General features: G+C 41.2%; 1 protein-coding gene across 1 annotated transcript in view; it reads right to left on the bottom strand.

Annotated features, from left to right (window-relative positions):
* The window catches only part of GOSR1 (golgi SNAP receptor complex member 1), a 34136-nt gene extending 24481 nt beyond the window's left edge, over positions 1-9655 (bottom strand). Inside the window, exons 1-4 of the mRNA XM_052658326.1 lie at positions 9625-9655; positions 6700-6820; positions 1101-1188; positions 646-753 (exon numbers count right to left, since the gene is read on the bottom strand). Coding sequence (XP_052514286.1) covers positions 646-753; positions 1101-1188; positions 6700-6820; positions 9625-9655 — 348 coding nt within the window. The remainder of the gene's footprint in view (positions 1-645; positions 754-1100; positions 1189-6699; positions 6821-9624) is intronic.
* Between the last annotated feature and the right edge of the window lie 4333 nt (positions 9656-13988).

Genomic DNA, 13988 nt, shown 5'->3' with positions numbered 1-13988 from the left:
CAAGAAAAACCCTGTTATTTCCATTGGGATAACATTCAATGAAAGTTAAAGTCTCTGAGTTGTGTCCGACTCTTTGCGACCCCACGGACTATATAGTCCAAGGAATTATCTAAGCCAGAATACTGGAGTGGGTAGCCTTTCCCTTTTCCAAGGGCTCTTCCAAACCCAGAGATCAAACACAGGTCTCCTGCACTGCAGGCAGATTCTTTACCAGCTGAGCCACAAGGGAAGCCCATGAATACTGGATTGTGTAGCCTATCCTTTCTCCAGTGGATCTTCCTGACCAACTATCAGGGAACATTCAATGGACAGGCTGATTTAGAGACAAATCTTTTATGCTCCTCAGCAGAACTTTATATATGTAAGTCCTTCCTATACATTCTTATTAAATTATACATAAAACCTTTTAGTTTCTTCCACTGTACTTTCTAACAGGTTATTGTGTGTGTGTGTATAGGAAAACTGCTTGCTTTATATATTAATTTTGCAAGTCATTAACTTACTGAATTTGTTTCTAATTTTTTGTTTAGTTTTCTTGATTAGCTATATAATCTTATCACTAGTATAGAATAGTTTTCTTCATGGAGTAAAGAAAACTCAAAACCCTCCTATAATGACATAAAAATCTCAAGCCCAGTATATTACCTGCAGTATGTCTCTATGTCGCTGTAATGTATGCATCAGTGCTGCATTCAAGGAGGGGACACCTGCGCTGCTGGTATATTCTGCCATTTTATCATTTACTCCTGTAAGCTAAAACAGAAAAAAAGAAAAGAAAGAAAACCCATACAAACACCTCAGAAAGCACGATAAAGAGATAAAAGCAAATTAAATGCCTATATGCCCTTCTGGCTAACAGCAAAAAAAACACAAAAAACAAGAGATAGCATGTAAGGATTCGGTATTTCCCCAAAATAATCCAAAAGGGCTGATAAAATAGGACCTTGGAATGGCTGTTATCAAAACTCAAGTGGCCTGGGGAGGCACACATTTTGAATGAAAGGGTAATTTCAATAAATATGTCTGCATTAATATAATCTAGTACCATACCTAACAAGTACAGTTACTAGGAAAACAATCCTTTAACAGAAGGTACTCACTCTTGCCAAAAGCTGTTCAATCTCAATCGCCATAGTTTCAAACATTCTGTCTTGGCTTGATCCATTTAAAAGGGGTGTTGTGTCAGAGCTAAAGAGAAGTTCAAATAAAGAGAATCTATTACTTAAACCTAATCCTTTAAAATATACTTAAAATGATAGGGTAATTATTTTTAAAAAGGTCAGAACCCCTGAGACATTCTTTTTGATTCATAAAAAAATATAATTTTTATTGACGTTTTCCTATAAAGATCACACATTCTGAATATTAAATTCAGTATAAAATAAAATTGAATGTACGACTGTCCCAATCTTAATAATGCAAAGAAATTCTAAATGCTTGCTTCCTGTTTCCCAAACGAAAGTAACTTAAGCTATGACAGTGCCTAATTAAATGCTGGATCTGAAGGAACAAATTATGTGAAATAAACCTGCAGAACTACATAGTACAGCATGTAAGAGGAGCCATAAACGTATTAGAGAGATTGTTAGATCTGTGAGAAATAATCTTTAAATTTTTCACCTTAAGTTCTTCCTTCCCTAACTCTTTCCAAAAAGAAATAAAATTGAGATTTAAATAATCCACAAACTGGCTAAATAATATTAAATAATCAGGTATTGGCTTCAAGTCTAATAAAGATAGCCACGTCTGGCAGGGAAGTTTTAATACCAATCTTTTACATTTCCTCTTAGATTATATAATTTCTTTTGTTTTGCTTTGCAAACATGTATTGAACTGTCTTCTAAAGTCTGGAAAGTCAAACCTAATTTTTACAAGTGAAACTTATGTTTGACAGATTCAAATTCTAAAACCAAATGTCTTGAAAGTTTCTGTCTCTTCTGAAAAACCATTAATCCTCATTAAGTCCCCAAGTGGTATACAGTATCATATAAGCAGCTGTAGCTCAATACTGATCTTAGTTACACCGAACACAGATAAATACCAGACAATGACTATGTTCTCCACTCTTACTAAGACTTCGTCTTGCCCTGTGGCAGCTGCTTCATCAGTTTGCTTCCCTGATAGCTTGGATGGAAAAGAATCCGCCTGCAATGCAGGAGACCCCGGCTCAATCTCTGGGTTGGGAAGATCCCCTGGAGAAGGGAATGGCAACCCATTCCAGTATTCTTGTCTGGAGAATTCCAGAGACAGAGGAGTCTGGTGGGCTATAGTCCATGAGGTCGCAGAGAGTCAGACACGACTGAGCAACTAACACTAACATTTCTATTTTAAATGGCAAAATTTACCCTGGCTCTTTCTCTTTTCTACATACACATTTACAGCAACAGAAACAGTGAAATAGCCAAAAAGTAGCTAATAAGGAGGATTTTCAATTTAGGATGCTTAGGTCCAAATTTTTCTTTAAAATTTTAATTCATTCACCTTAAAATATCTCATTCTTTATCACATGTCAGAGTCAACCCAAGGTTCCGTGGTTATCTCTTAGAAAGTGCCCAGGGGAAATACTTTATACACTACTAATACAGATCCTCCCCTACCAGATATATGAAAAAGAACAATGGACCAATGATGTATGCTCCATCAGGAAGAAAACTGCCTCTATCTTGTTTATAGATATAAGCCTACCACCTAGAACAGTGCTTGGCACGTGGCAGATGCTCATTAAAATACTTGCTGAATGAATGAGGAGGCAATCTCTACATTCACTACTCTCAGGGAGGTGTGAGTCCAGGGAAATGAGGGAAAACATCCTCTCCACAATTCTGAGACTCAGTTAAATTTAATTCATTTCATAAGTATGTGGTGATTCACAGACCACATAGTTCTCAAAACACAGAAAGTAAAAAAAAAAAAACTCCTGGAAGAAAAATTCTGGTCATCACTGAGTTTATTCATTATGACGTGCTTTCAACCTGGGCAACAAACACTTTAAGATGCACACTGGATCCTCATGGCCCTAGGTTTCTTGTTAAAAGGGACAGTGAGAGTGAAGTAACTCCACAAACTCATTCTCAATTTGTTGTAGAATTTCTGATGGAATGTTTTCGAATAGTTTCCCCTTTAAAGGAGTCATAAAAGTACAAGTATACTTGTATCTTTTTCAGAGATACTGTGGGTTTAGTTCCAGACCACCACAATAAAGCAAGCATTTCAATAAAGTGAATCACATTAATTTTTTTGTTTCTCAGTGCACATAAAAGTTGTTTACACTTTACTGTAATCTGTTAAGTATACAATAGTATTATTCTAAAAAAAAACCAATGTACATACCGGAATTTAAAAATACTTTATGGCTTTAAAATGCTAACCTTTACCTGAGTCTTCAATGAGTAATCTTTTTGCTGATGGAGGGTCTTGCCTTGACACTGATAGCTACTGACTGACTAGGGTGGTAGCCGGTAAAGGCTGGGTGGCTATGGCAATTTAAAAAAATAAGACAACACTGAAGTTGTTGAATTGACTGTTCTTTTCACGAACGATTTCTCTACAGAATGCGATGCTATTTGACAGCATTTTACCCACAGCAGAACTTCTTTCAAGATTGGAGTCAATCCTCTCAAATCCTGCTGCTGCTCTATCAACTAAGTTTATGTAATATTCTAAATCCTTTGTCATTTCAACGATCTTCATAGCATCTTCACCAGGAGCAGAAGTAGATTCTATCTCAAGAAACCATTTATCTATAAGAAACTTAGACACACACACACACATATATATCCATGCATGTGTGCTTGCTAAGTCGCTTCATTCAGGTCTGACTCTTTGCAATCCCATGGACTATAGCCTGTCTGTCCTCTGTCCATGGGATTCTCCAGGCAAGAACACTGGAGCGGGTTGCCATGCCCTCCTCCAGGGTATCTTCCTGACCCAGGCATTGAACTCATATCTCTTATGTCTCCTGCACTGGCAGGCGGGTTCTTTACCACCTGGGAAGCTCATATATATCCATATGTATACATGTATCTGTATCTATATCTATCTGTAAATATATATAAGAAATAACTTGTCATCTGTGGCAGTTCAGTCACAGCTTCAGACTCCACTTCTAACTTCTAATTCTCTTGCTATTTCCAGCACATGCGCAGTTACTTCCTCCACAGAAGTCTTGAACCCCCTCAAAGTTATCCTCAAAGTTATGAGGGTTGCAATCCACTTCTTCCAAATACCTGGTAACATTATTTTGACCTCTTCCTGGGATCTTAATGCTCCTAATGGCATCTAGAATGGTGAATCCTTTCTAGAAGGGTTTCAACTGACTCTCTCCAGACCTATCAGAAGAAGCACTATCTGTGGAAGCCATAGATAGCGGCTTCCATTATTTATTATTTCTTCAGTGATAAGACTTGAAAGTTGAAATTACTGCTTGATCCATGGGCTACAGAACAGACACTAACCCAGGCACAAAATAACATCAATCTCACTGTACATCTCCATGAGAGCTCCTGGGTGAACAAGGTGCATTGTCAGCGTGCAGTCATATTTTAAAAGGAATCTTTTTTCGGAAGGGTAGGTTTCATCAGTGGACTTAAAATATTCTGTTGTAAACACATGTGCTATCATCCAGGCTTTGTTGTTCAATTTATGGAGCACTGGCAGAGCAGATTAGCATAATCCTTAAGGGCCCTAGGATTTTTGAAATGGTCAGTGAGCACTGGCTTAAACTTAAAGTCATCAGCTGCATTAGTCCCTAACAAGAGAGTCAATCTGTCCTTTGAAGCTTTCAGACATCAACTTCTCTCTAACTATGAAAATCCTAGATGACACCTTTCAATAGAAAGCTGTATTATCTATATTGAAACCCTGCTAGTTAATGTCCCCACCTTCATTAATTACCTTAGCTGGATCTGCTAGATAACTTGCTACAGCTTCTACTAATGTATCAGCACTTATGGCTTCTCCTTGCTCTTATGGGGATGTCTTCTTTCCTTAAACCTCACAAACCAACCTCGACTAGCTTCTGCAGCTTCCTCTCTCAGCTTCACAGAACTGGAGGGAGTTAGTGCTTTGCTCTGCATTAGGCTCTGGCTTAAGGGAATGCTGCGGCTGGATTGATCTGTTCAGACCACTAAACCTTTCTCTGTATGAGCAGTGAGGCTGTTCACTCTCTTATCATCCGTGTGTTCACGGGAGCAGCAGTATTAAACTTCTTTCAAGAACCTTTCCTTTGTGTTCAGAACTCGGTTGTTTAGCCTAGCTTTTGACCTATCTCGATTTTCAGTATGAATTCCTCTCCAAGCTTAAAATTATTTCCAGCTTTTGATTTAAAGTGACAGACACTTTCACTTGAACACTTAGAGGTCACTGTAGAGTTATTAATTGGTCTTATTTCAATATTGTTGTGTCCCAAGGCATCGGAAGGCCTGAGGAGAGGGAAAGAAAAGGGAGAACGACCTTTCCATGGAGGAGTCAGAACACACACAACATTGATTAACTCTGCCATCTTACAAGGGTGTAGTTTGTGGTGCCCCCAAACAACTACAATAGTAACACTGACTAAGCCCATGGGCGACAACTACTGAGTCTCTGTTCTAGAGCTCGGGAGCCACAACTACTGAAGTTCATGTGCCCGAGAGCCCGTGCTCCACAACAAGAGAAGCCCCAGCACTGCAGCGAAGAGTAGCCCCAACTTGCCACAACTAGAGAAAGCCCATGCAGCAAGAACACCCAGCAGAGCCAAAGATAAATAAAGTTATTTTTTTAAAATGTTAGACAAAAAAGCAAGTTAAAAAGTAACCATTATGAATCGTTCAGGAACACAAATATATGTAGTAAAAACATACGGAGAATGGGATGCCATCAGGGGCTTCAAATGAATTGATAATGATTATTTCTTAAAGTGGGAGATAGGCACACAGAGATCCATTATATTATTCTTCCTATCTTCCTGTCTTAAGTATTTCCTAATATTTTTTAAAATAAGTGGATGGCCTAAAGTGAGGTTCAAAGATAAGACTACATTTACATCTGTTCAAAGAGTAGTATACCAGTTTCTCAAAAATTACATGTACACACTGCTATATTTAAAATGGATAACCAACAGGGACCTACTGAATAGCAAAGAGAACTCTACTCAATGTTATGTGGCAGCCTGGATGATGGGAGGGGAGTTTGGGGGAGAATGGAAACAGAGTCTCTTCACTGTTCATCTGAAATCATCACAACACTGTTAATCAGATATACCCAATACAAAAAAAAAAAGAACCAAAATTTAAAATAGCTTGGATGATTAACAGTGAGGACATATACACTGCATTAGATTAATTCTAAAACACCAGAATAGCAGTAGGTATACTTTGCATTGGAGTAGTCCCTCAGATCCCGTTGGCAATCAGAAAATATAGGAAACACAATGTGGGCAAAGCAACATTTCCTCATACGGGATGAAATAGAAATTTATTTCTGATGAACTCATTCTTAAGCCTTAACATTTCCCTCCTGATACCAAAACAATATTTGCCTAAGGATTCCAAATAAATGTCATTCTCTAGAATTAAGAATTTTTATAAATCACTTTAAAAACCACCAAAAAGTCACCAATAGACCAAGTTACAGAGTTATATATTTTACTTTATTTTTTTTAATGCTTTAAAAATATTATATAAATAACTCTAAGGCAAAAGAGAGAGAATCTGGCGGTACCTATGCCTGTCGCGTCTTCCATCTCGGGCACTGCTGTGGCTGTAACCTGTACATAGTTTACTGAAGGAAACTAGTTTCAGGTCAAGTTCATTTTCCAGCTGTCGTGCCTGCTTCCTGAGATCTTTAACAAAATTACAAAAGCAAATAATTAGACACAGAAAGCCCATCAGTAGATATAAAAAACACAAAACTTTTCTGAAGAAAACAAACTATGAAGATGATCATATATCTAGAGTACTAAAAGATGCGAACCAAACACTTATCTATGAAAACAAACCATCACATATTTAAACTTCAGATGAGGCCAAAAGGGAAGAAACAGTGGGAAATGCAAATTTTCGGCTTTATCCTAAAGATAGCTAGACAACAAATGTTGTTTTAACGTCCCTGAAATTATTTCTATAGCAGTAACTAAAATTTTGTAACTCAGGGGAAAACAGAAGAGAACAAATCACCAAAGGAACTGAATATGGTTTATGATCAGCACTGTATCCGTTTACCAGCTAATTTTATAAAAAAGAAACCATCACTCTTTTTGACAGGGATCATCCTATTCAAGTGTCAAAGCTTTACTAGGCTTATGAAATTTATGAAATTCTTAACAACAGAGTGAGTGATAAAGAGAAAAAAATCACTGACAAAGATTTAAAAAACTATCTTTCGACAAGCTTACTGAAAGATATTTGAAGAGGCTGAGTTTAACAGCAAATGAACAATGTGCTACCGACAAGGTCAACTCTAAGTATGACAGAAATAAGAGCATAAGTTTGAAAAGAACAGAAGAAAACACACATGGAGAGAAACTGGCATCATACAATAGTTTGGCATCTACACTGAGTGAGAGAAGCCAGTCCAGTAACTCTTATCTAGAAATGAGTACTTTCATTCATGATGAAGTAGAGGTCAAAATAAAACTACTGGAATATAGAACGCATAGTATAAACATCTCATCTTTCAGGAATAAGAATATAAAACATTATTTCAATACACTAACCAGCAACCAGATGTAGGAAGCACCATACAGGTAATACAGTGAAGTACATTTTCCCAGAGACTAAACCTCAGAATCTCAGCTCAGCCTAAAGTTCTCTGAGAACTGGCTCTGAGATTTATTCACAATCGATGCAACTGACGAATCTCTGCTTTTTGCTTTATAAATCTTTACCTTCAGAGTTTTTCTATGTATTACTAATCATCTATTTAAAGCACCTGGCACAGAACTATAGACACAGGGAACAAACGTGCTGCACACAGAGGCAGGTGGTGAGGGTGGGATGAACTGGGAGATTAGGTTTGACATAAATACACTACTTAAAAAAAAACAGGGCTTCCCTCATAGTTCAGTTGGTAAAGAATCTGCCTGCTATGCAGCAGACCTGGGTTCGATTCCTGGGCTGGGAAGATCCCCTGGAGAAGGAAATGGCAACCCACTCCAGTATTCTTGCCTGGAGAGTCCCATGGACAGAGCAGCCTGCCAGGCTGCAGTCCATGGGATCGAAAGAGTCCGACACAGACTTAGACTAGAGAGAGAGAGATGCCTAAAATAGCTAGTGGGAACAGGGAGCTCTAGTACAGGGAGCTCAGCTCGGTGCTCTGTGATGACCTAGATGGGTGGGATGGGAGTGGTGGGGGGAGTTCAAGAGGGAGGGGATATATGTATCCACACAGCTGATGCACTTCACAGTACAACAGCAACTAACACAGCATTGTAGAGCAAGTGTACTCAATAAAAAATAAGCTGCTATAATTATTATAGCACGATGCTTCAAAACAGTACAGCCCAATGACTAAAGATAGCAATAACCACTTCTACATAATTTAAAATTTTTTTCTAGCTAGCACACACGTTTCAAATAAGCGTTTTAATATGTTTTAAACTATTAGCACACTTCTCTGTAAATAGTAATTGTCTTCTCAAGTATAAAATATCAAGAGCATACTGAAAGTATGACAGGTAAATACCCATGAACTTGGAATGAAGTATTTTAGACCAAGAGGTTGATCGTGACAATACTGTTATTTGTGGTCTCCAGAGGCTTCAGTGGGGAGCAAGAGGAAATAAATAGGCTAAAAAGGAAAGGGGTTTGGGAGAGTAGTTTCTATTTTGCAGAAGAGCAAAGAGACAATCGGAAAAAAAAAAAGGTGGGGGGGCCCTTCTCTGACCTCTGTTCATCATCATGGTCCAGAAATGAGTTTTACCTGAGACCACTTTATCGAATCATATTTTCAGGAATTAAATAAACGTACTTGTCAAGTCACAAGATGGGTGTGTTTTTTTTTTTTTTTTGGTAGAAGAGGTATAGCAGATGCATTGATTCTCCCAACTTTCTCTTTTTAACAAAACCGATCTCCGGAGCAGAGGGTAAAGTTATTCCCTCTGCCTTCAAACGCGACTCGCCACGCAATCCTCGAAGTCCCAGCCCGACGCTGCCAAGGGGACCCCACAGGAGGGAGTCATTCCGCTCACATAACTTCCCTCGATGGACCGGACCGACAAGTTCCTCCTTTCTCTTTCCCTACTCAATTGTCCAACAGCGACCTCAACTCTAAGGCGCTGACTCCTCCAGTCTTCTGGACTCAACACTCGTTTCCTCTCAGAGTTCACACCCCAAACCCCTCCGTCCAAGTTCCGCTACCGTCTCAGCCCAGCTCTCCTCTGGAGAATCAGACCCTCTTCCTGTCGGCCGCGGCTCAGCCTTCTCTGCCCAACACCTGCCCCAGGTCCCGCTGCCGATCAGGTCAGCCTCCTCCCCAGACCGTACGGTTTCTACAACTCCCAGGCCCGAGGACTCCCACTAGACCTGCCCTACCCCTCAACTCAGACGCTCTGGAGGCCAGGCTCTTCTCTCTGCTGCCTCCGCCAAGACCCGTCCTTACTCAGCCCCTCTGCCCCTTGGCAAGACATACAAGGAGTTCTCCCCTCACCTTCCCAGTAATTGCTCGTTCCTGCCGCCATCTTTGTTGTCCAACGTCAGTGGGGATAGGAGAGTAGAGGCGAAGCGAGCCAGAGAGTCACGTCCACGCCTTCTTCCGCTGGGCGCCAGGGCCGATGGGATACGTGAGCTTCCACAGACACCGCCACCTGGTGGTCAATATATCATATTGACCTTTTGAGTAGCGAGATGGACAGCTTCAGATATAGCGCCTGACACTCACTGAACATCTGTCTTTGGCGTCTGTATTCGCTTTCCGCGTCCCAAACCTGCATCATCGCCTTGAGCTGGCTGGGTTTATCCCCTCTTTAGGCGATACCTCCCCTGGATAAGGACATGGCACCCCACTCCAGTACTCTAGGCTGGAAAATCCCATGGACGGAGGAGCCTGGTAGGGTGCAATCCATGGGGTCGCGAAGAGTCGGACACGACTGAGCGACTTCACTTTCACTTTTCACTTTCATGCATTGGAGAAGGAAGTGGCAACCCACTCCGGTGTTCTTGCCTGGAGAATCCCAGGGACAGAGGAGCCTGGTGGGCTGCCCTCTATGGGGTCGCACAGAGTCGAACACGACTGACGCGACTTAGCAGCAGCAGCAGCTGCAGCGGGAGCTATCTCCCAGGCTGAGAAAAAAGTCATCCTCAGGCCCAACTGCCTGTTTCCTTCACCTTCTCTCAAATGTGTATCTTTAGCCACTCTTTCTCTCCTCGGAGCCAGAGGCTCTTTTCTTCCCGAGACCAACCTCTGCATCCTACCTCTGCCTACTCTGCCTTGTATCATGTTTTGTTTCAAGAACCTCCTTTAGCCATTTGTTAAAAAGTAGTTCAGCTGGAGACAAATTCTATTAGTGTTTCTTCGTCTGAGATGTCTGGATTTCCCCTTCATTCCTGAAAAATTTCGTTGCCAGATTAGGAATCGGGCTGACCATTGCTTTTTTCCCCCAGCACTTGAAAAATGTGCCAATTCCTTCCTGATTACACAGTTTCTGATGAGAAATTGCCTGTTATTTGAATTTTTTTCCACTAAAACTAATATATTTCTTCTCTCTGCTTTAAAAACTTTTTCATTATCTTTAGTTTTCAGAAGGTTGATTATGGTGGGTCTTAGCGTAGGTTTCTTTAGCTTTAATCATTATATTTTTCAGATCAAAAATTTTCATTTGGTTCCTTATATCTTTTATTTATTTGGTGAGAGTTTTTCTTTGCAGAGATTCTTTTTATCATTTATTCTAAGATTATTTGTAATTGCTCACTGAAATATTTTTATTATATCCTTGTCAGATAATTTCCATGTCTGTGTCATTTTGATGTTGGCATCTGTTGTCTTTTTTCATTCAAGTTGAAATTTTCTGGGGTCTTGGAATAATGAGTGATTTTAAAAATTGTATTCTGGATATCTTAGGTATTATATTCAATAAGACTCTGGATCTTATTTAACACCTCAGTTTAAGCAGAGCTCCTTTGACTCTATGCTGATGGGAAAGATAATAGAATCTTGTTACTACTAGCTGGGAGTGAAAGTTCACACACACACCCCCCCCCCATCCCCTCCATCCTGGCCTTTGTTGTTAACCCAGGTGGGACGGGTGACTTGTTACTGCTCCCCACGTGCCCTCCACTGACACCATGACAGGGGACTTCATTATCACTATGTGGTAGTGAGAGTCCTAGCTCCCCATGTGGCCCTCTTTGATATCACCCAGGCAGTGGGGAAGAGTGCTAGGCTGCCCGTTCAGCCTATGCTGGCGGAGGGTAGAGATGGCCTCGGTTTTTTCTGTAGTGATTGGCTGGAGTAGTACAACTGTTATCTAAGACTGTTCTGCTGTGGTAGGTTGCCCCTTTCCTGGTTCTTTGGCTGGAGAAGGCTTTTCTTTACTTTTTCTTGGTCTGCGCCCTTTGGCATTTCTGGGTTGTTAGTGTCTCCAGGATCCATTATGGGATACATGAGGCAAAGAAGACCCAGGGGACTCACCACTGGGTCATTCCTTGGATGCAGGAGGTCACTTGGAGGTTCCTAGGCGGTTCCTGGGTGGTCTGCCTTCTACCTGAGCCTCCTTTATTTTATGCATAATGCATAAGGGTTTTGGGGTTTTGGTTTTTTTGCTGTGCTTGGTGGGAGGAATAGAACTACATCTAGTCCATTTTGCCCTGAAGCCAGAGTCTCCAGTTTTTAATAGGCGTTAATTATCTGCCAAGGGCTTCCCAGGTGGAGCTAGTGGTAAAGAACCTGCCTGCCAGTGCAGGAGATGTAAGAGACGTGGGTTCAATCTCTGGGTCAGGAAGATCCCCTGTAGCAGAGCATGGCAACCCACTCCAGTATTCTTGCCTGGAGAATCCCCATGGACAGAGGAGCCTGGCAGGCTACGGTCCATGGGGTTGCAAAGAGTTGGACACGACTGAGCAACTGAGCACAATTATCTGCTAAAGTTCTTCCATCTTATGTTTTACTTTCCTGAATTTATTCCTTGCCATTATTTTAAAGTCTGATTGGTAACTGAAAAATCTGTGACTCCCATGGCACTGTTTCTATTTTTTTCCTTGATCTTTCTTCATTTGAGATGGGATAATAAAAGGAACTTTTAATTGGATGTTATACATTATAGATTAAAATTTGTAGTAATCGTAGGAGACTCTAGGGGGTATCTTCCTCCACACAATTTTCTGCTTCTTGTAGGCACTTCTTGTAGGTGCAGATCAGTTTACTCCAGTGTGAAGTGAAGTCGCTCAGTCGTATCCGACTCTTCGCAACCCCATGGACTGCAGCCTGCCAGGCTCCTCCGTCCATGGGATTTTCCAGGCAAGAGTACTGGAGTGGGGTGCCATTGCCTTCTCCATAGTTAAAGCTAGGAGCAGCATTTATGTCAAGTGTGGATTACATTACCCAAGAGAGATCACTTTTTGAGTTTATCCGTAACCATGCGTGGGGTGGGACTAATACCAAGTGGGATTCTATGTAAAAATTGGCCTGTTTTGGTTACTTGTAATTACTGCTACTCGTAATGTGTAGTCATGCAAGTGTCCTAATTGAAAGTCTGATGACCAGTAGTGCCCCCTTCCTTGGCAGGTGCTGAACTGACATTACCTGCCTAAAGCTTCTGTGGGTTCTCTGCTACTGTGTCTCTCTTACTCACCACTTGAAAGTGAAAGTGAAGTCACTCAGTCGTGTCCGACTCTTTGTGACCCCATGGACTGTAGCCTATCAGGCTCCTTCGTCCATGGGATTTTCCAGGCAAGAGTGCTGGAGTGGATTGCCATTTCCTTCTCCAGGGGATCTTCCCGACCCAGGAATCAAACCTGGGTCTCCTGCATTGCAGGCAGACGCTTTACCATCTGAGCCACCACTTATGAGTCAACAAATGCCTTAAGGTGAAAACTTCATCAGGTTCACCTCTGAGCTCCCTTTGCTAGGGTCAGGACCCTTAAGTCCTTGTTACTTTAGTAACTTTCCAATCCTTCCACAGGTTTTATCTTTTTTTTAAAAAATGTATTTATGTCTGCGCTGAGTCTTCCTCTAGTTGCGGGGAGCAGGGGCTACTCTCGAGTTGTGGTGGGTGGGCCTCTCATTGCAGAGGCTTCTCTCCTTGAGGTGCACAGGCTCGAGGTACTCAGGCTTCAGTAGCTGCAGCACGTGGCCTGTCGTTGTGGCTCACAGGCTTAGTTGCCCTGTGGCTTGTGGAATCTTTCCAGACCAGGGATCGAACCCATGTCTCCTGCATTGGCAGGCAGATTCCCCACCACTGAGCCACCAGGGAAGCCCAGTTTTCGTTTATCTTGCAGGACTCTAAATTGTCCTCTTTCTCTTTTTGTTCTCATCACCCAATTGCCAAAGTGTATTTCTTCTTTTGTACTTTTTCCTGTGTGTCCAAGATTGACTCCTTATTGTTGTTTGTTGTCATTGTTCTGTCACTAAGTTGTGTCTGACTCGTTTCGACCCCTTTAAGTTACACTCACTCCAAAGCCTCTTCTCTATGGTTTGTGCTCTGATCTGATCTGCTTGGACATTTTTTTTTTTTTCTCCTTTTTTAGGCCATTCAGACTTAAGATGCACTTAGTCTTTCTGGAAGTAGTTTTACACTAACTTTAGGCCCAGTGCTGAAATTCCTCTTCTGCCTTTCTTCACAAAGCCTTGTACTGGGCTAGGGCTGGGGCAGGGCATGTGAGAGTGTATGCTGAGATTTGGTTATTTTTCTCATCTTATTGTTAGTTTGGAGTTTTGAAATTCTCTGGCTTCAACTTACACTGAGGTTTCTGTATATTTACTTTTTCCTTCTTGTTTTTTTGCATTATTTTCCAGTGAAATATTGGGAGACAGATAGTTTAGGCTGCCACCAATGTTTTCAGTGACCTGGATGTTCA

The sequence above is a fragment of the Budorcas taxicolor genome, chromosome 19, assembly GCF_023091745.1.
Source record: "Budorcas taxicolor isolate Tak-1 chromosome 19, Takin1.1, whole genome shotgun sequence".
In the NCBI taxonomy this organism is placed as follows: domain Eukaryota; kingdom Metazoa; phylum Chordata; class Mammalia; order Artiodactyla; family Bovidae; genus Budorcas; species Budorcas taxicolor.
Note: the sequence above shows the minus strand (reverse complement) of the source record. Positions and strands in the feature narration are given on the sequence as shown.